Genomic DNA, 21,011 nt, shown 5'->3' with positions numbered 1-21,011 from the left:
GCACGTTCTCCTATAGATCAGCTGCATAGTGTTGGGCCTGGGGGAACAATCTTACCCTTATAACTAAACAATAGCTTGGAAAGAGTCAAGTTGTAGCTTTCTTCCAGCTCTGGGCCACTCACCAAAAACTTCCAGACAGCTGAAGAAAGATGACCAGAAGGAGAAAAGCAACAGAGGGGAAGGAGGAATGGCACCAAAGGACAGAGAAGAGAGGACAGAAGAGGAAAGCTGGGTGGGAAGAAGGAGAGGCAGACACTAAATATACTTTTTTGAATTGAATAATGCTACTACAGACCCTCCAAGCAATGCTGCCTACTCTGCCTCTCTCACTGAAGCTAGCAAGGATAAAAGCAGCCCTGCATCCACAGCAAGATTCGTACCTGGCCTACAGCAGCTCCAATGCTCCCCTGTGCATCCACAATACCAGTGACTGTAGCCAGGGCCTCACTGCTGTCTCTAATCATCTCCTGCCGTCCCAGGTCTGCAGAAATTGCAGAGCTGATCATGTTGGAGGGCCCACCAATGAAAAATCCTATAAAACAACGAGACAGCCACAGCTAAATCACAGCACAAAACGAGCAGGCATGTGCCTATCCCAACTGCCCCAGCACGGGCAGCAGCAGTACAAGCTTCCCTCTTTCTCACACACAAACACAGTGCCCCACACTACAGGGCAGGCACAGCACAGGCAGCAACTGTGCAAGCTTCCCTCTTTCTCACACACAAACAGTGCCCCACACCACAGGGCAGGCACAGCACAGGTAGCAACTGTGCAAGCTTCCCTCTTACACACAAACACAGTGCCCCAACACAAAACAGATACTGCACAGGCAGCAGCAGTATAAGCTCCCTTTTAACACACACATTTCCCCACAGCACAGGGCAGGCACAGCACAGGCAGCAGCAGTACAAGCTTCCTTCACACACACACACAGTCCCACACCACAAGACAGGTACAGCACAGGCAGCAGCAGTACAAGCTTCCTTCACACATACACACAGTCCCACACCACAGAACAGGTACAGCACAGGCAGCAGCAGTACAAGCTTCCTACACACACACAGTCCCACACCACAGAACAGGTACAGCACAGGCAGCAGCAGTACAAGCTTCCTTTTCACACACACACAGTCCCACACCACAGGACAGGTACAGCACAGGCAGCAGCAGTACAAGCTTCCTTTTCACACACACACAGTCCCACACCACAGGACAGGTACAGCACAGGCAGCAGCAGTACAAGCTTCCTTCACACACACACACACACACACACACACACACACACACACACACACACAGTCCCACACCACAGGACAGGTACAGCACAGGCAGCAGCAGTACAAGCTTCCTTCACACACACACCCTCCCCCCTACCACAGAATAGGTACAGCACAGGCAGCAGCAGTACAAGCTTCCTTCACACACACAGCCCCACCACAGGACAGGTACAGCACAGGCAGCAGCAGTACAAGCTTCCTACACACACACACACACACACATACAGTCCCACACCACAGGACAGGTACAGCACAGGCAGCAGCAGTACAAGCTTCCTTCTTGCACACACACACAACCCCACCACAGGACAGGTACAATTGCTGTGCAAGCTTCCCTCCACACAGACAAAACTAATTGTCCAGATCATGTAAGAAAGTCTGACCATGATAGAAAACAGTTTGTGGTGCGAAACTCAGCATCTATCTGGCACCCATATGTACCTGTTACAGTCATGATAACTGCATTGATGGCTTTGTTGTTGGGAGAACCTGTGAAATGGAAAGAAAAGACCAGATTTGTTTAGTATGGAGATCGCATTTGTTTCTATATCATGGAATTGGCACTCTGCTAAAGCCCTGCTACCTTTTGCAAAGTGAGAAAACCTGTCCCCTCCCTTCCCTTGTGGGTGAGAAATCTTGCCCCTCTCCCCCTCACATCCCTTGAGGGTCAGATATCCTGCCCCTCTTCCTTCAGGGTGAGAAACCTGCACCTTCCACTCCACTCCCCTGCCCTGGTCATCGTTCTACCAGAAAGATCTGAATGAGACGGAGGTAACTACATTTATTAGCGGAGCATTTAACTGGGTATTGATTAGAAAGGCTAGGGATGCTCACTATGAAAAAAGCTCTTGCATGACTCGGCATAAGGTATTGCAACCCATGCTCTAAATTACCGAATACAGGGCAGGTAAGGGCTAATCGTAAACATTTCTGCAGCTAATAAGTGGATATGCCAGAAGCTCCATCAGTAAAACTATTCTGCGAAGACTGAATTATCCTCTTTACTTAACTGAAGGAGGCGTTCAGAGAAGCACAGACTCTAAGCACAGCTAAAGTGAGGGGACAGGAATTATTGCAGGTATGTCAGGCAATGAAAGGAGGCTCTAAGAGGAAAAGGAAAATTGGTTCTTACCTAACTTTCGTTCCTGTAATACCACAGATCAGACCAGACCAGTGGGTTAGGCATCCCTACCAACAGATGGAGGCAGAGAATACAAGTTTGAGGCACTGCTACATATCCGAATGTGCCACCTGCAGTCCCTCAGTATTGACTTGTACCCAAGCCAAGATTATATTCTATTCCCCTCTCCCCGGGCGAACTGTAAAAAAACTGGGGTTGGAATCCTCTGAACTGGCGATATACAAAAAAAACCACCAAGACCCACAAAGTCTTGGCAACTGCTTAACTAAATCAACTTAACTGTTGCAACCGTAAGGACAATGCAATACTGCACATATAAGGACCAGGAAAATCAGTCTTTCGGCAACAACACTGGGGCGGCGTCTCTGGACTGATCTGTGGTATTACAGGAATGAAAATTAGCAGGTAAGAACCAATTTTCCTTTCCCTATACGTACCCAGATCAGTCCAGACCAGTGGGATGTACCAAAGCAACCCTACACTGGGCGGGAACCTGAAAGACCCTCTCTCAATACACTTTCACCAAAGTTATATCCTCCAGCACCCGAACATCCAAACGGCAATGCCTGGTGAAAGTATGCAGGGAGAACCACACTGCGGCCCTATATATCTCCTGCGGAGACACCAACTGGCACTCAGCCCAAGAGGCTGCCTGCGCTCTAGTAGAATGCACTTTAAGGCCACTCTGGACCACAGAAATAGCCTCCTTCAACCACCGGGCCAATGTAGACAGCTGGGTGGCTGGTGGCGTGAGGATCGCTTGGTAACATTGCCTACCTGGTTCGAAGGTGGCGGACAGTGCTGGGGAGGAGCCGGCTGTCGTGGTAACATGTGGGCACCAACGACATAGGAAAATGTGGGAGGGAGGTTCTGGAAGCCAAATTTAGACTCTTAGGTAGAAAGCTTAAATCCAGAACCTCCAGGGTAGCATTCTCTGAAATGCTCCCTGTTCCACGCGCAGGTCACCAGAGGCAGGCAGAGCTCCGGAGTCTCAATGCGTGGATGAGACGATGGTGCAAGGAAGAGGGATTCAGTTTTGTTAGGAACTGGGGAACCTTTTGGGGAAGGGGGAGTCTCTTCCGAAGGGATGGGCTCCACCTTAACCAGGATGGAACCAGACTTGCTGGCGCTAACCCATTTGAACCTTAATTCACCACTAACTGACTCTTAGAATTCTAAGAGGGTAATTAATAACGGTACACTCAAACATGGTAATTCAATAACTCTGCAAACTCCATAACCTGGTTCACACCATTAATTGGTAAATTTATTCTCACTGTTATATTCCTTTCACCTTTTCACTGCCCAAGTTTTGTAATTCCCTTGATTTATTGTAACTGCAATCTTTTTGAGCACCTGTTAAAGTTTCCTATTATTTGTTATCTTCCTTCACCTCTTGTTAATTGTAAGCCGGCATGATGTGATTCTCATCGCGAATGCCGGTATAGAAAAACTCAAAATAAATAAATAAATAAACCTTTAAAAAGGAGATAGAGCAGCTTTTAAACTAGAGCAAAGGGGAAAGCTGACAGTCGCTCAGCAGCGCATGGTTCGGAGAGAGGTATCTTCAAAGGATACTAATGATGCATTAGAATTAGGGCATCCCGACAGTGAGGTTCCAATAATAAGAAAAGTAGTCCAAGTGCCTGTAACTAAAAACTCACCTGAGCTAAAAAATTCTAACTTATCCCTATCAATTAAAAAGCAGAATGAAAATACAACAAAAAAACAAACTTTGAAATGTTTGTATGCTAATGCCAGATGTTTAAGAAGTAAGATGGGAGAATTAGAATGTATAGCAGTGAATGATGACATAGACTTAATTGGCATCTCAGAGACATGGTGGAAAGAGGATAACCAATGGGGCAGTGCTATACCGGGCTACAAATTATATCGCAATGACAGAGAGGAGCACCCGGCAGGCGGTGTGGCGCTTTATGTCCAGGATGGCATAGAGTCCAACAGGTTAAACATACTGCACGAGACTAAATGTACAATTGAATCTTTATGGGTAGAAAACCCTTGTGTGTTGGGGAAGACTATAGTGATAGGAGTATACTACCGTCCACCTGGTCAAGATGGTGAGATGGACAGTGAAATGCTAAGAGAAATTAGGGAAGCTAACCAAATTGGTAGTGCGGTAATAATGGGAGACGTCAATTACCCCAATATTGACTGGTAAATGTATCTTCGGACACGCTAGAGAGATAAAGTTCCTGAATGGATAATGATAGCTTTATGGAGCAATTGGTTCAGGAACCGACGAGAGAGGGAGCAATTTTAGATCTAATTCTCAGTGGAGAACAGGATTTGGTGAGAGAGGTAACGGTGGTGGGGCTGCTTGGCAATAGTGATCATAATATGATCAAATTTGATTTAATGACTGGAAGGGGGACAAGTAAGCAAATCCACGGCTCTCGTGCTAAACTTTCAAAAGGGAAACTTTGATAAAATGAGAAAAATAGTTAAAAAAAAACCTGAAAGGAAGCAGCTACAAAAGTAAAAGTGTGCAAGAGGCATGGGTCATTGTTAAATAATACCATCCTAGAAGCACAGTCCAGATGTATTCCACACATTACGAAAGGTGGAAAGAAGGCCAAACGATTACCGGCATGGTTAAAAGGGGAGGTGAAAGAAGCTATTTTAGCCAAAAGATCTTCATTCAAAAATTGGAAGAAGGATCCAACAGAAGAAAATAGGATAAAGCATAAACATTGGCAAGTTAAATATAAGACATTGATAAGACAGGCTAAGAGAGATTTGAAAAGAAGTTAGCCATAGAGGCAAAAACTCACAGTAAAAACTTTTTAAAATATATCCGAAGCAGAAAGCCTGTGAGGGAGTCAGTTGGACTGTTAGATGATCGAGGGGTTAAAGGGGCACTTAGAGAAGATAAGGCCATGAGGTTCCCGTACTGGAGAAGGTTTTCATGGGTAATGATTCAGATGGACTGAACCAAATCACGGTGAACTTGGAAGATGTGGTAGACCTGATTGACAAATTTAAGAGTAGTAAATCACCTGGACCGGATGGTATACACCCCAGAGTTCTGAAGGAACTAAAAAATGAAATTTCAGACCTATTAGTAAAAATTTGTAACCTGTCATTAAAATCATCCATTGTACCTGAAGACTGGAGGATAGCTAATGTAACCCCAATATTTAAAAAGGGCTCCGGGGCGATCCGGGAAACTACAGACCGGTTAGCCTGACTTCAGTGCCAGGAAAAATAGTGGAAAGTATTCTAAACAAACATATAGAAAGACATGGTTTAATGGAACAAAGTCAGCATGGCTTTACCCAAGGCAAGTCTTGCCTCACAAATCTGCTTCACTTTTTTGAAGGAGTTAATAAACATGTGGATAAAGGTGAACCTGTAGATGTGGTGTATTTGGATTTTCAGAAGGCGTTTGACAAAGTTCCTCATGAGAGGCTTCTAGGAAAAATAAAAAGTCATGGGATAGGTGGCGATGTCCTTTCGTGGATTACAAACTGGCTAAAAGACAGGAAACAGAGAGTAGGATTAAATGGACAATTTTCTCAGTGGAAGGGTGTGGGCAGTGGAATGCCTCAGGGATCTGTATTGGGACCCTTACTTTTCAATATATTTATAAATGATCTGGAAAGAAATACGACAAGTGAGGTAATCATATTTGCAGATGATACAAAATTGTTCAGAGTAGTTAAATCACAAGCAAATTGTGATAAATTGCAGGAAGACCTTGTGAGGCTGGAAAATTGGGCATCAAAATGGCAGATGAAATTTAATGTGGACAAGTGCAAGGTGATGCATATAGGGAAAAATAACCCATGCTATAGTTACACAATGTTAGGTTCCATATTAGGTGCTACTACCCAAGAACGAGATCTAGGCGTCATAGTGGATAACACATTGAAATCATCGCTTCAGTGTGCTGCGGTAGTCAAAAAAGCAAACAGAATATGTTGGGAATTATTAGAAAGGGAATGGTGAATAAAATGGAAAATATCATAATGCCTCTGTATCGCTCCATGGTGAGACCGCACCTTGAATACTGTGTACAATTTTGGTTGCCGCATCTCAAAAAAGATATAATTGCGATGGAGAAGGTACAGAGAAGGGCGACCAAAATGATAAAGGGAATGGAACAGCTCCCCTATGAGGAAAGACTAAAGAGGTTAGGACTTTTCAGCTTGGAGAAGAGACGGCTGAGGGGGGATATGATAGAGGTGTTTAAAATCATTAGAGGTCTAGAATGGGTAGATGTGAATCGGTTTTTTACTCTTTCGGATAATAGAAAGACTAGGGGGCACTCCATGAAGTTAGCTTGTGGCACATTTAAAACTAATCGGAGAAAGTTCTTTTTCACTCAACGCACAATTAAACTCTAGAATTTGTTGCCAGAAGATGTTGTTAGTGCAGTTAGTATAGCTGTGTTTAAAAAAGGATTGGATAAGTTCTTGGAGGAGAAGTCCATTACCTGCTATTAAGTTGACTTAGATAATAACCACCACTGTTACTAGCAACGGTAACATGGAATAGACTTAGTTTTTGGGTACTTGCCAGGTTCTTATGGCCTGGATTGGTCACTGTTGGAAACAGGATGCTGGGCTTGATGGACCCTTGGTCTGACCCAGTATGGCATGTTCTTAAGTAGCTTTCGATGCCTTCTCCCCTTTCTTCGCTCCACCAAACAAGAGATTGGTTACCTTCTGAAGAGACCTGATTGAAGAGATTGGTAACCTTCAAGTACCTCAAAATCACACGTCGAACATCCAAAAGATGAAAATCTCTACCTACTGCTGAATCCCTAGACTATTCTGGAAACCCCAGCAACTCTACTGTTTGATTAACATGGAAAACAGAAACCACCTTTGGCAAAAAGGAAAGCTCTGTACTCAAAAGCACCTTGTCGGTGGAAATACTTAAGATAGAGTCGCAGCAAGAAAGAGTCTGAAGCTCCGAAATACATCTGGCCGAGTAGATTGCGACCAGAAACACTGTCTTTAGCCTCATATCCTTCAAAGAGGCTTGACCTAAAAGCTCAAAGGGAGGCTCACAGAGAATCCTCAAGACCAAGTTAAGATTCCAATCCAGACAGACCTCACGAACCGGAGGCTTCAAATGCTTATCTCCCTTAATGAAACGAATGACATTGGGATGAGACGCTCTGCACCTTGCCCGAGACAACCCAGAGCCAAAACCTGGACTCTGAGCGAACTATAAGCCAGGCCTTTGGATAGACAGTGTTGCAGAAAGGACAAAATTTGTGGAACAGAAACCAGCAGAGGATCCACCCGCTGCTAACCGCACCAGGACTCAAAGGCCTTCTAAACTGTAACATAAGCCATGGAAGTAGAAGACCGTCTAGCCCGAAGAAAGGTCAGAAGTTGCGGGAACCACACGAGTGCAAAACAGCTCCGAAAGCTCGAAAATCGCGGCAGGCCACAAGGGAGATCCCCGCCAGGGGAACTCTCTGTACCACCGCGATTGGAGCGGAGGAAGCAAGAAACGGGCAGGGTGAAAAAGGAAACAACCACCCGGTATGAAATCAAGCCGCAGCGCACCGGTGTGAATGGGCCCCTGTTGGGAAACGTCCTGTAGTATGCCGCGAGTCACTGCTCCCACTCCCTCACCCACACGATACTCACCAATGTGGACCGGCTCTGTACCGCAGGCCGACTCTCCTGGCTTTTCCTCAGCAAGCAACATAAAAACAAACTCTTTTCTATTTTTTTTAAACAAAAAAACTTTACTAATAGAATAAAGCAACAAAAAGGAATACTTCCCCGCGGAACCAGCAGGTAGCTACAGCCAGGGGTATCCAACCCGGCTCAACTCGAGGGATGGCCCACTAAAGAACCTGGCACCTCCAGGAGCAGCTCCAAATTTCCAGCTCCAGATCAGTCACAACTGCAAGTATGCACCTCTACCACCTGCTGGAGACCGAGAAATACTGATGGAATGCAGGTGGCATGCTCGGTTATGTAGCAGTGCTTCAAAGTTTTGTTCTCTGCTTCCATAAGAATTTAAGAAATTGCCATGCTGGGTCAGACCAAGGGTCCGTCAAGCCCAGCATCCCGTCTCCAACAGAGGCCAAACCAGGCCACAAGAACCTGGCAATTAACCAAACATTAAGAAGATCCCATGCTACCGATGCAATTAATAGCAGTGGCCATTCCCCAAGAAAACTTGATTATTAGCAGTCAATGGACTTCTCCTCCAAGAACTTATCCAAACCTTTTTTGAACCCAGCTACACTAACCGCACTAACCACATCCTCTGGCAACAAATTCCAGAGCTTTATTGTGCGTTGAGTGAAAAAGAATTTTCTCCGATTAGTCTTAAATGTGTACTTGCTAACTTCACGGAATGCCCCCTAGTCCTTCTATTATTCGAAAGTGTAAATAACCGAGTCACAACTACTCGTTCAAGACCTCTCATGATCTTAAAGACCTCTATCATATCCCCCCCTCAGCCGTCTCTTCTCCAAGCTGAACAGCCCTAACCTCTTCAGCCTTTCCTCATAGGGGAGCTGTTCCATCCCCTTTATCATTTTGGTCGCCCTTCTCTGTACCTTCTCCATTGCAACTATATCTTTTTTGAGATTCAGTGACCAGAATTGTACTCAAGGTGTATTCAAGGTGCGGTCTCACCATGGAGCGATATAGAGGCATTATGACATTTTCCGTTTTATTAACCATTCCCTTCCTAATAATTCCTAACATTCTGTTTGCTTTTTTGACTGCTCAGCACACTGAACTGACGATTTTAAAGTATGATCTGGAAAGGAATACGATGAGTGAGGTTATCAAATTTGCGGATGATACAAAATTATTTAGAGTAGTTAAATCACAAGCGGATTGTGATACATTACAGGAGGACCTTGCAAGACTGGAAGATTGGGCATCCAAATGGCAGATGAAATTTAATGTGGACAAGTGCAAGGTGTTGCATATAGGGAAAAATAACCCTTGCTGTAGTTACACGATGTTAGTTTCCATATTAGGAGCTACCACCCAGGAAAAAGATCTAGGCATCATAGTGGATATATTGAAAAGCACCGGTCCAAGTACAGATCCCTGAGGCACTCCACTGTTTACCCTTTTCCACTGAGAAAATTGACCATTTAATCCTACTCTCTGTTTCCTGTCTTTTAACCAGTTTGTAATCCACGAAAGGACATCGCCTCCTATCCCATGACTTTTTAGTTTTCGTAGAAGCCTCTCATGAGGGACTTTGTCAAACGCCTTCTGAAAATCCAAATACACTACATCTACCAGTTCACCTTTATCCACATGTTTATTAACCCCTTCAAAAAAATGAAGCAGATTTGTTAGGCAAGACTTCCCTTGGGTAAATCCATGTTGACTGGGTTCCATTAAACCACGTCTTTCTATATACTCTACGATTTTGATCTTGAGAATAGTTTCCACTATTTTTCCTGGCACTGAAGACAGGCTCACTGGTCTATAGTTACCCGGATCGCTCCTGGAGCCTTTTTTAAATATTGGGGTTACATTGGCCACCCTCCATTCTTCATATACAATGGATGATTTTAATGATAGGTTATAAATTTTAACTAATAGATCACAAATTCCATTTTTGAGTTCCTTCAGTACCCTAGGATGCATACCATTCGGTCCAGGTGATTTGCTACTGTTTAGTTTGTCAATCTGGCCTACTATATCTTCCAGGTTCACAGTGATTTCGTTCAGTTCGTCTGACTCATCACCCCTGAAAACCTTCTCCGGAACTGGTATCTCCCCAACATAGTGCAGCAAAGGTTGTCACGGCAGCAGTTCGAAACAAGCTCTCCTCGATTCGCTGCATTTTGCAGGGAATGTGTATCTGGGTGGGCTGGGACCTCTGTGGGGCGGTAGGAACACGAAGTCGGCTGGGCTGGATCTGGAGGCCCCGGGGGGAGGGGGGGGGGGTCAGAGGAGCCAGTGGCCATTTTATCAGCCCGTGCTGGGAGTCAGGCTGCTCTGGCAGAGCCCTGGGGCTCCCCTCCCATGCTGTTTCCCCTGGATCAGGACACTGCTGGTAGCAAGGGAAGGGAAGAAGTGCAGGGGGACGCAGACCCAGACCCTTCTTCTTTGGATCTGGAAGCTTTTTCTGTTGATTTTGTCCTTCTGTTCCATAAGGTCTATTTGGCCAGAAAGGGAGCAGGGACCAAGAGGCTTTTGCCCAGGAAGTCCCTGACGTCTAAGAAGCCTAGGGATCGGGGGACATGCAGAGTCTGGAGGGATCCTGTGAACCTTGGGTCTCAGTCGGGCCATGGTAGAAGAAGACTCTTCAGAGGAGATGGATAGTCTGGATCAGATGCAGAGAAGGCCGGTGGATCAGGATGCGGATCCTGTTAGTACCTTAGTGGATCTGATGCAGGATCCTGATGAGGTTCCGATACAATACAGGATTCGAACAAGGTTCCGATCGCAGATGGTGACGACCCTGGGATGGTTTGGCTGTTCCATAGGGATGAGCTGGGCCCACTAATTCCCCAGGTGCTGGAGAAGCTGGAGATTAAGGTTACTCAGGGGGATTTGGATAATGAAGGGGTAAACCCAGTCCTATAGGGATTATGGGGACCCCCTTAGGCTTTTCCATTGCCGAAGAAGGTGAAGAAGCTGGTGGATTGGGAGTGGGAATCTCCCGAAGCGGGTTTGAAGGTGGCAGGAACAGACGGAGTTGTGGAAGATTCTCAAGGTGGATGCGGCGGTGTCCGTGATTACCAAGACGATAGCCATCCCGGTGGCAGGTTCAGCCGCACTGAAAGATGTCCAGGATCAGAAACTTGACATTTTACTTAAAAGGCTGTTTGAGTGTCAGCCTTGAGTCTGCATGCGGTGGTGTGCGGAAGCTTGGTGCAGAGAGCCTGCTTATGCTGGGTACAAAAGGCACACAATAAGTGGTCAGGATTGGCGGCTGAAGCTACCCTTGGAAGTGGGAGTGGCCTATGTAACGGATGCCCTGTATGACATGATCTGGACCTCCGCCAGGAGCATGGTCTCTGCGATGGCGGTGTGAAGACTCCTATGCCTGCGAAATTGGTTGCAGATGTGTGGTCTAAAGCGCAGCTGCCTAACCTCCCCTTCAAGGGAAAGCTGCTGTTTGGGAAAGGTTTGGAGCAGCTCATGAAGCAACTGGCGAAGGGTAATAAGTTGCTGAGGACAGGAAGACCCCCAAGAAGTCTTTTCCTCTGCGAGTTCTCTTCCGAAAGATGAGGAGGTTTTGTGCTGGCAGGAGCCCTGGGCCAATGGCACAAAAACAGAATTCAGGCAGGCAGTTTTTTCAAGCCCAACACAGACCTCAGAGGGACGGTGGGTACTAGGGAGGGGGCAGAAATAAGATTGGCCAATGAAGGCAGGCTGGTCCTCTCCTCTCCGGTGGCTATTGGAGGAAAGCTGTCCCTCTTTTACGAGGAGTGGACCAGGATCACCTCAGAGCAGTGGATCCTGGAAGTGGTAAGAGACAGCAATGCCTCAGAATTTTCTCGTATGCTCAGGGACGCCTTTGTAATCTCCCGCTGCATCTCCTGGTCCAACCTAGAGGTGCTGCGGGATACTTTGCAACGACTACAGATCCCACACGCCATGTTCCAGTGCTTCCTCAGGAGAGGGGACAGGGTTGGTACTCTGTGTACTTTGTGGTGCCCAAAAAGGAAGGGACTTTTTGGCCCATTCTCAATGGGCAGAAGGTCAATGTTGCTCTCTGGGTGCTGCGGATTCAAATGGAGACGTTGCACATAGTGATAGCGGCGGTGCACAAAGGGGAGTTTCTGGCATCATTGGACTTGTCAGAAGCTTATCTCCATATCCCTATTCAGGCCAAACAGTAGAAGTTCCTGAGGTTCATGGACCTTGGCCCTTCAGCAATGTCTTCAAAAGCCACTGTGGACATACTATTGAAAAAACGATTTAAAATATGATTAAAAACGGATAACCATAACTGTATTCAACCAATCATAAACACAAAACCCTAATAAGAACATAGATGCCCTCATCTAGGGACTGGATGATGGCTTACCTGTAATCTCCTGGAATCGATATCCGATCAATGGACGAATCCTTGGCACCATTCTTGGGCAGCCGTGGACAGGATGCTGAGTCCATCTGTCTACACTAAGGAAAACGAAATTATCAGATAAGTAATTTCTCCATTACATAGTGTGTAGCCAGATGGACTCAGGCCCAATAGGATGTACAAAAGCTACTCCTGATCGAGGCAGGAGGCTGCCTGAGGACCGATTAGCACGCCCTTGCAAAGACTGCGTCCTCCTGGGCCTGAATGTCCAGGCGATAGAACCTGGAGAAGGTGTCCAAGGAAGAACACGTTGCCGCTCGGCAGATATTGACGGGAGAAAGAGGTCTAGCTACCGCCCCATAAGACCACCTGAGCCCTAGGGGAATGAGCTTTAACCTGAGAAGGTAATGGCTTTCCTACCTCCACGTAGGCTCCCATAACCACCTCCTTAATCCAGCGAGCTATGGTAGCCTACGAAGCTGATTCACCCTCTTCCTTCCACTGTGAAAGACAAACAGGTGGTCCATCTTTCGGACCTGTTCTGAAACTTCCAGATACCGCACCAAAAGTCAACTGACATTCAAATGATGGAGGAGGCGGTATTCTTCCACATCCTTGTGCTTATTTAGGGATGGCAACAAAATGGACTGATTCAAATGAAATTCTCAGACTACCTTGGACAAGAAGGATGGAATGGTACGAAGCTGTAACGCTCCTGGAGTCATCCGGAGGAACGGCTCCCAACACAACAATGCCTGCAGTTCAGAGATGTGATGTGCCGATCATATAGCAACCAAGAACACCGTTTTCAAGGTTAATAAACACAAGGAAAGACTGCACAGTGGCCAAAAGGAGGGCCTTGCCAAAAATTCCAATACTAGATTAAGGTTCCACAAGGGAACCAGCCACCATAGGGGTGGCCGGAGGTGCTTCACCCCTTTCAGAAAATGGGCCACGTCCGGATGAGCTGACAAGTGGGTTCCATTCACCTTGTCCCTGAAATAGGAAAGAGCCGCTACCCGGACCTTCAAAGAGTTAAAGGTCAAACCTTTATTCAAGCTGTCCTGCAAAAATTCCAGAATTAGTGGGATTTTGATCGCCTGAGGGGGGACACCACGTTCCTTGCACCAGGCCTCAAATACTTTCCAGACATGCACATACGCTAGGGACATAAAGAACTTCCGTGCATGGAGAAAAGTGGTGATTACTGCCACAGAATATTCTCGCTTACTCAGGCAAGCCCTCTCAAGGGCCAGACCGTAAGACAGAATTGAGTCGGATCCTCGTGAAGGACAGGTCCCTGCTGAAGCAAGCCCCTGTGCAGTGGGAGGCACGGGGGGGCGGTGTGTCTCCACCAGGAGTCTCCATGTGTCCGCATAGCACGGACGCCTGGGCTAATCTGAAACTACTAGTAGGACAAATCCCCTGTGGTGCTCAAGTCTGCAAATGACCCTGCCCAGCAGGGGGGGCCAAGGAGGGAAGGTGTATAGCAACTCTTCTTCTGGACAGGTCTGAATGAAAGTGTAGCTCTCCAGGGACCACTGATCTCTTCTGCAACTGAAGAATCGGGGAACCTTCACATTGTGGGATGCAGCCAGTAGGTCAATGGACGGGAGACCCCAATGATCTACTATCAGCTGAAAGGTTTTGGCCGACAATGCCCACTCTCCTGGATCCAGACTCACCCTGCTTAGAAAGTCTGCTCTGACATCTTTTCCTGTGATGTGGGAGGCTGAGATCATCAGCCCAAGAACTTGGAGACAGCTCCACACCATCGGGCGTATTGTGCTTGTCAACTAATCACTTGGGACATAAACTTCCTTATCAGTGTGGTTTGGAAGGAAATCCTTGCCCTGCCTGGTGTCGAACCGGACTTCCACATATTCCAAGGACTGGGAGGGCTTGAGACTGCTTTTGTCCAGGGTTATGACCCAGCTGAGTTCCTGAAGCAAGGAGGTCACCTTCTCTTCCACGGACTTGACCTGGATCAACCAGTCATCCAAGTACAGGTGCACCAGGATTCTCTCTTTTCTCAGTGTTGCCACTACAACTACCATAATCTTGGAAAATGTTCTGGGGGCAGTGCCCAGAACTGATAATGGCAACCAGTACCACAAAGCGTAAGAAACATTGGTGTTCATGACGGACTGGAATATGTAGGCAGGCCTCGGATAGGTCCAGGGAGGTTAAGAACTCTCCCGATTGTACAGCCATTATCATGGAGCGTAGGGTTTCCATGCGAAAATGATTCACTCATAGATGTCGGTTGACGCTCTTGAGATCCAGGATAGGACAAAAGGAACCTTCCTTCTTGGGTACGATGAAATAGATGGAATAATGCCCTGTATACAGGGGTGCAGGTACTGGGATTATAGCCCTCATCCTGAGGAGCTTTAAAAAAATAGTCTTCACTGCTTGCTTCTTTTGCTGGGAGTGGCAAGGAGACATCATAAATATGTCCCGAGGAGTGCTGTGAAATTCCAGCGCATATCCTTCTCGTATAACCTCCAGTACCCATTTGTTTGAAGTGATCTCGACCCACTACTGGTAGAAGAGGGACAGTCAACCCCCTATTCTCCTCGTTCCGAGAGTGTGTCAAAATTTCATTGGGGAGTTTGGGATGAACCTGAATCCGAGCATATCCCTCTCTTGGGCTGTCAACTGCAAAAGGACTGAGACCTCCCAAAGGGCCAAGATCTCTGAAATATCGAGTTTCTGTAGGGGCAAAAGCACTGGGAGCCCCTGGATCGACCCCTCATAGGTGAGGGGCAAAGTAATTGCTTTCTCTTATCTTCTGGTAGTCGGGGAACTGGGGAGATTTGCCCCATTTACTGGCCAGCTTTTCTAATTCGCGTCCAAAAAGGAGTGATCCTTTAAAGGGCATCTTTGTAAAATTTGCCTTGGAGGTTGCGTCTGCTGACCAACTCCGCAGCCATAGCTGTCTTCTGGCCACCACCACTGAGGCCAGTCCTTTGACAGAGGTATGGACTAGATCCGAGCCTGCGTCGCAGCGGGTTCCATAACCGCTCTGGAATTCACCCCCGAGTTATCCACCTCCTGAGAAAGGAATAGGCATGAATGAGCTATTAAGGCACAACACGAAGCAATCTATAAGGTCATTGCTACTGTGACAAGGCCTGTTTAAGGATGGACTCCATCTATCTATTGTGCACATCCTTTAAGGCCGCGCCTCCCTCCACTGGGATAGTTGTTCGCTTAGAGACTGCACAGACCAACACATCCACTTTAGGTTAACGCAAACGTTTTCTCACTAACGGATCCAGTGGTAATAGAGCTTCTAACGCTCGTCTCCCTTTAAAACCTGCTTCTGGGACATCCCATTCCAGGTCAATCAACTCCTGGATGGCTTCCAGTATTGGAAAGTAACAAGAGGCTTTCCATAGGGAAATCAGAATGGGATTCTTCTTTGGTTCCGTCACAGAGTCCGCCCCAGGAACTCCCAGCATCTTCAGGGTCTGGGAAACCAGGGCCGGCAATTTGTTTCTATAGAAACATTGTAACATGGTCCAATATGGTTCTAAGCCGGGGGAATTTCCCCTTCTTTCAAGGAATCCGTATCCTCCTCTTTATCCGTGCCGTTCAGGTTCCTGCCAGGGATACCCTTAGTGAGGCGGGGCGCATGCCTTGAGGTCTGCCGATAGGACTGGGAGTGGGGGTACTCAGATCCAGGGTACTTCCAGTTAAGGCTGTAGCTAACCTATCCTCTGAATGGGAGGAGCCGGGTTTAGCAAAGTCCGGTGAGGCCAACTCTCCCTGGGCTCTCTCACATTGCTGACATAAGTTGGTGGAATCCAGGTCAAACTGTGAAGGCCTAATATGACAAGCAGCGCAGAGAGAAAGGCACTTATGTTTCTTGGCTGCCGGAACAATTGAAGGTGGTAACTGTATTCTGTTGGCTTGTGCTTAAAATTTTATGTGCACAGATTTTGGGCGCCTAAGCGGGATGCGGCAAGGCACACGCACAGCCCGTGTGCCCCGCTTTACCTGTATTCTGTGCTTAGTAGGTTGTGGATGTATGTACATTCGCGACATTATGCGTGCAGCGCATGTGCAAAGCCGACGCACTGTGCATACCAATATTCTATGGAGGGCAATACAGCACGCATAAAGACGTGCGCAAGATGATGCCGCCGCTGCCTACCACATGATGTGCCGACCAAGCCTAAAGCGAGGCCTAGTCCACTGGGGGGCCGCTCAACCCGCTTGGAAGCCCACTTCCCCTTACCCCAACGGGATCAGGAATGATGTTGATACGGCGTGCTGAGCAAGACTGGAGGAAGACTTACTGAAAACACCTCCAAACGTCTCTGAATCGGGAAGAAAATCTTTTTTTTTTTTTTTTTTACTTACCTGGGTTCAGCGACGGTCTCCGGCTGCAGGGGAAGAGGGCAGAGGCCGTCACCACCGCGCTCAGCTTCCTGCACCCACTGCCTTTCAGCTGCTTAAGCAGCAAAGTCCAAGCCATGAACCAACTACCAGACCAAGGCTCACCTCTGAGGGATCTTGGAAATCGCTTCAGGAATTCTCAACTGGGGGAGGGACCTTTAGGAATCACCGCAGGAGAGCGGGGCTCAATCTTTTCTCCAATTTAAAAGTAGAATTTCTCCTTCCAAAAAGTACAGCAATCCCCATAGGGAGAGGTACATCCACCATCTGCTGGAGATGGAGAAATACTGAGGGGCTGAGGTCACTGTAGGAGTGTATCTAGGGTGACGTCAGCTTTGAAATCTGATTCAGTCTCCATCTGCTGGCATGGGAGCAGAACCCATTGGTTCTGAGTCCATCTGGCTACACACTAGGAAAACCTTGGTGCGTTTATATTTTTTCAATATATTTTTTATGTCTGCTTTTGAGATTTATTTCCATATATATTTTTTCTTACATCTTTTAAATATATTTCTGCTGGATTTTTATAATTAAGAGGAAATCTCACTATGATTACATTTACTTGTTACCGACAGCCATTGCTGTCTTGTACAGGGCTTGCTCACTATTCTGAAAATACGTGGAAGTGTTTTGAAATTAAAGTGAGGCCAGTGTGAGCACAATTTTATTTTTTTTAGCAAGTGCCAAAGTGTACCCAATATACTCACGGCTGTATCCGTATAGAGATCCCACAGCCAGGACGAGGCTGACAGTCAGCACTGGTGCTCTCTTCCTCAGCAAGTCTGAGATTAATCCTTGCACAGTCCCACCTTGAAAGGAAAAGAGAATTTGCCTGTAGAAAGCTTTATAATGCTGGAAACTGCAGCATTGAACAGCCTAACCATTGTCTTTATAATTAACATAGCTGGCTTGGCCTAGTACTGGGTAGAAGGGATGCCCGAGGCTGGCTTGCCCTAGGGCAGGATGGAAGGGGTGCCTGAGGCTGGCTTGCCCTAGGGCAGGGTAGAAGGGCTAACTCTAGAGCAAGGAAGAGAAGGTGGCTGCAACAGGGTTTGGGGCATTGGCTATAAACCTCATTCACTAAAGCTGCCCCTGGAATCTCAATGTTAGGGTGTTAGATTTCTAGACATACCTATAATTCCGCCAACATCATACCAAATTGACAATTGGTCTGCTTCAGCCTCCTTCCAGTCAAAGTTGTTACTCAAGTAGAAAGGGAGCCAGAAGAAAAATGAATAATTCACCAGTTTCAGACAAGCATATGCCAGAGAGTACTGAAAGACAAGACGACGACCAATCTCAGTCCAACAAGACCTGTGTGTGTTGTAAGTCTCTGCGTGTGGTGTTCTAGCATAGTCTGGGCACGTACTCACCAGTAAAACACCTGGCAAACAGCAGGCCTGCAGAAAGCCAATGGGCCGGGGCACTCTGACTGGATCACATGCCTGAATAGAGTGACTTCTCTCGCCATCTTCATCACTGTCAGCACTGCTCATCAGAGGCCTGTGTGCATCCTCTTCAGAACCACCATCCTCATCTTCATCCTTCTCTGCAGCATCCGGAAAGCCTGCAACACAGATTACCCAATGAAACCTTGCAGGAAGGTGTATTTATTTTTATTTACTGCTCTTGTATTCAGCATTTTCCAAAATACATTCGTTTTACTGCGGCTTACAAATTAAAAATTCATAAGTACAACAAACACAACAAAAATTCACACACCAAACATAACATCCTTAAAATCTCAAACTAAGCCTATCTAAAAAACTTGGCTTTCAATGTCTTACTAAGATCATACTGTAGCATCCAATGAAAGCAGAGGGACTCCGGAGGCAGAAATCCTGTCCGCAATGTAATCCGGAATAGTTTCAACAAAGTAGAGGAGATTTTATCCATCAGTAACTTATAAAATTCCACATCATACCTCTCCCAGGAGCTTCAGTTTCTGTGAATAAATGCAAAATGTTAATAAAGAATGGAGAAATTACTTACCTGATAATTTCGTTTTCCTTAGTATAGACAGATGCACTCAGACCCAGTGGGTTATGTATTCCTCTGCTAGCAGATGGGAGACTGAGTCAGATTTCAAAGCTGACGACACTCTAGATCAGGGGTCAGGAACCTATGGCTCGGGAGCCAGATATGACTCTTTTGATGGCTGCATCTGGCTCGCAGACAAATCTTTAATAAAAAAGTAAAAATCTAACAAAATCCCCCACTCTCCTGACGCCCCCCAAGACCTCCAAAATTAATTTACTACAACCCCCACCCTCCTGACCCCCCCCAAGACCTGCCAAAAGTCCCTGGTGGTCCAGCGGGGGTCCGGGAGCGATCTCCTGGATTTGGGCTGTCGGCTGCCATTAGTCAAAATGGCGCCGACGGCCCTTTGCCCTCACTATGTCACTGGGGTCGACCAATGGCGGCGGTAGCCCCTGTGACATAGTAAGGGAAAAGGGCCGTCGGCTGCCAGTAATCAAAATGGCGTCGACGGCCCTTTGCCCTTACTATCAGGTCGATACAGTAAAATGTGCTCCGTCGGAGCGCACTGTCAGCCTGCTCTGGACGCGTGTTTTCCCTTACCCCTTATTCAGTAAGGGGAGGAAAACACGCGGCCCACCCGCGGCACCTAATAGCGCCCTCAACATGCAAATGCATGTTGATGGCCCTATTAGGTATGCGCGCGGGATCCAGTAAGTAAAATGTGCAGCCAAGCCACACATTTTACTCTAAGAAATTAGCGCCGACCCTAAGGTCGGCGCTAATTTCTTCCGGCGCCAGGAAAGTGCACAGAAAATTAGTAAAAACTGCTTTTCTGTGCACCCTCCGACTTAATATCATAGCGATATTAAGTCGGAGGTCCCCAAAAGTAAAAAAAAGTAAAAAAAAAAAAAAAAAATGTGAATTCGGCCCGCGGCTGTCGGGCCGAAAACCGGACGCTCAATTTTGCCGGCGTCCGGTTTCCGAGCCCGTGGCTGTCAGCGGGCTCGAGAACCGACGCCGGCAAAATTGAGCGTCGGCTGTCAAACCCGCTGACAGCCGCCGCTCCAGGCCAAAAGGAGGCGCTAGGGACGCGCTAGTGTCCCTAGCGCCTCCTTTCCCTCGTTTGCACCGCGTCGCCTAATTTGCATACTGGATAGCTCGCACCGGCGAAGGGCCGGTGCATGCGCCGGGAGAGCGGGCGTTCGTCCGCTCTCCCGCGGTTTTACAGTATCGGGCTGTATGTCACAGGGGCTACCGCCGCCATTGGTCGACCCCAGTGACATAGTGAGGGCAAAAGGCCGTCGGCGCCATTTTGACTACCGACAGCCCAAGTCCAGGAGATCGCTCCCGGACCCCCGCTGGACCACCAGGGACTTTTGGCAGGTCTTGGGGGGATCAGGAGGGTGGGGGTTGTAGTAAATTAATTTTGGAGGTCTTGAGGGGTGTCAGGAGGGTGGGGGTTTTGTTAGATTTTTACTTTTTTATTAAAGATTTGTCTGCGAGCCCTGGACCCCCGCTGGATCACCAGGGACTTTTGGCAGGTCTGGGGGGGGGGGGGGTTAGGAGGATGGGGGGTTGTAGTAAATTAATTTGGTAGGTCTTGGGGGAGTCAGGAGGGTGGGGGGTTGTAGTTAGTATGGCTCTCACGGAATTACATTTTAAAATATGTGGCATTCCTGGCTCTCTCAGACAAAAAGTTTCCCGACCCCTGCTCTAGATATACCTCGGCATTGACCTCAGCTCTTCAGGATTCTCTTCGAAAACCATTGCAGAGATATATATATATCGAAAAACTTGATTAAAATTTGGATACAACTTGATTAAACCCTTGGTTAACAAAACTTGATTAAAAACTGGAGACCGCCAGTGTATTCAACCAACATAAGCATCGAAACCAGCCATACTGTGAATGCCCTGAACTAGGGGTAGGACACTGGCTTACCCATATTCATATGGAATCGAGGTTCGTCTCATGGGCGATTCCTTGGGCACCTCTCCTGGGCAGCCTTGGGCGGGATGCTGAGTCCATCTGTCTAAACTAAGGAAAACGAAATTATCAGGTAAGTAATTTCTCCATTTCCTAGCGTGTAGCCAGATGGACTCAGGACCAGTGGGATGTACAAAAGCTACTCCCAAACGGGGTGGAAGGCTGCCCGTAGTCTCGTTAGCACTGCCCTTGTAAAGGCTGTGTCCTTTCGGG

The 21,011-nt window shown here is 47.2% G+C and overlaps 1 protein-coding gene across 1 annotated transcript in view; it reads right to left on the bottom strand.

The window, feature by feature from the left end:
* Positions 1 to 335: 335 nt before the first annotated feature.
* SLC37A3 (solute carrier family 37 member 3) overlaps positions 336 to 21,011 on the bottom strand; it is a 76,883-nt gene continuing 56,207 nt past the window's right edge. Inside the window, exons 9-13 of the mRNA XM_029597547.1 lie at positions 18,205 to 18,398; positions 17,964 to 18,105; positions 17,539 to 17,640; positions 1,720 to 1,767; positions 336 to 532 (exon numbers count right to left, since the gene is read on the bottom strand). Of these exons, the coding sequence (XP_029453407.1) occupies positions 336 to 532; positions 1,720 to 1,767; positions 17,539 to 17,640; positions 17,964 to 18,105; positions 18,205 to 18,398 (683 nt within the window). The remainder of the gene's footprint in view (positions 533 to 1,719; positions 1,768 to 17,538; positions 17,641 to 17,963; positions 18,106 to 18,204; positions 18,399 to 21,011) is intronic.

Source organism: Rhinatrema bivittatum, chromosome 4, assembly GCF_901001135.1.
Source record: "Rhinatrema bivittatum chromosome 4, aRhiBiv1.1, whole genome shotgun sequence".
In the NCBI taxonomy this organism is placed as follows: domain Eukaryota; kingdom Metazoa; phylum Chordata; class Amphibia; order Gymnophiona; family Rhinatrematidae; genus Rhinatrema; species Rhinatrema bivittatum.
The sequence above is the reverse complement of the archived record's forward strand: the minus strand, read 5'-3'. Positions and strand labels throughout refer to the sequence as shown.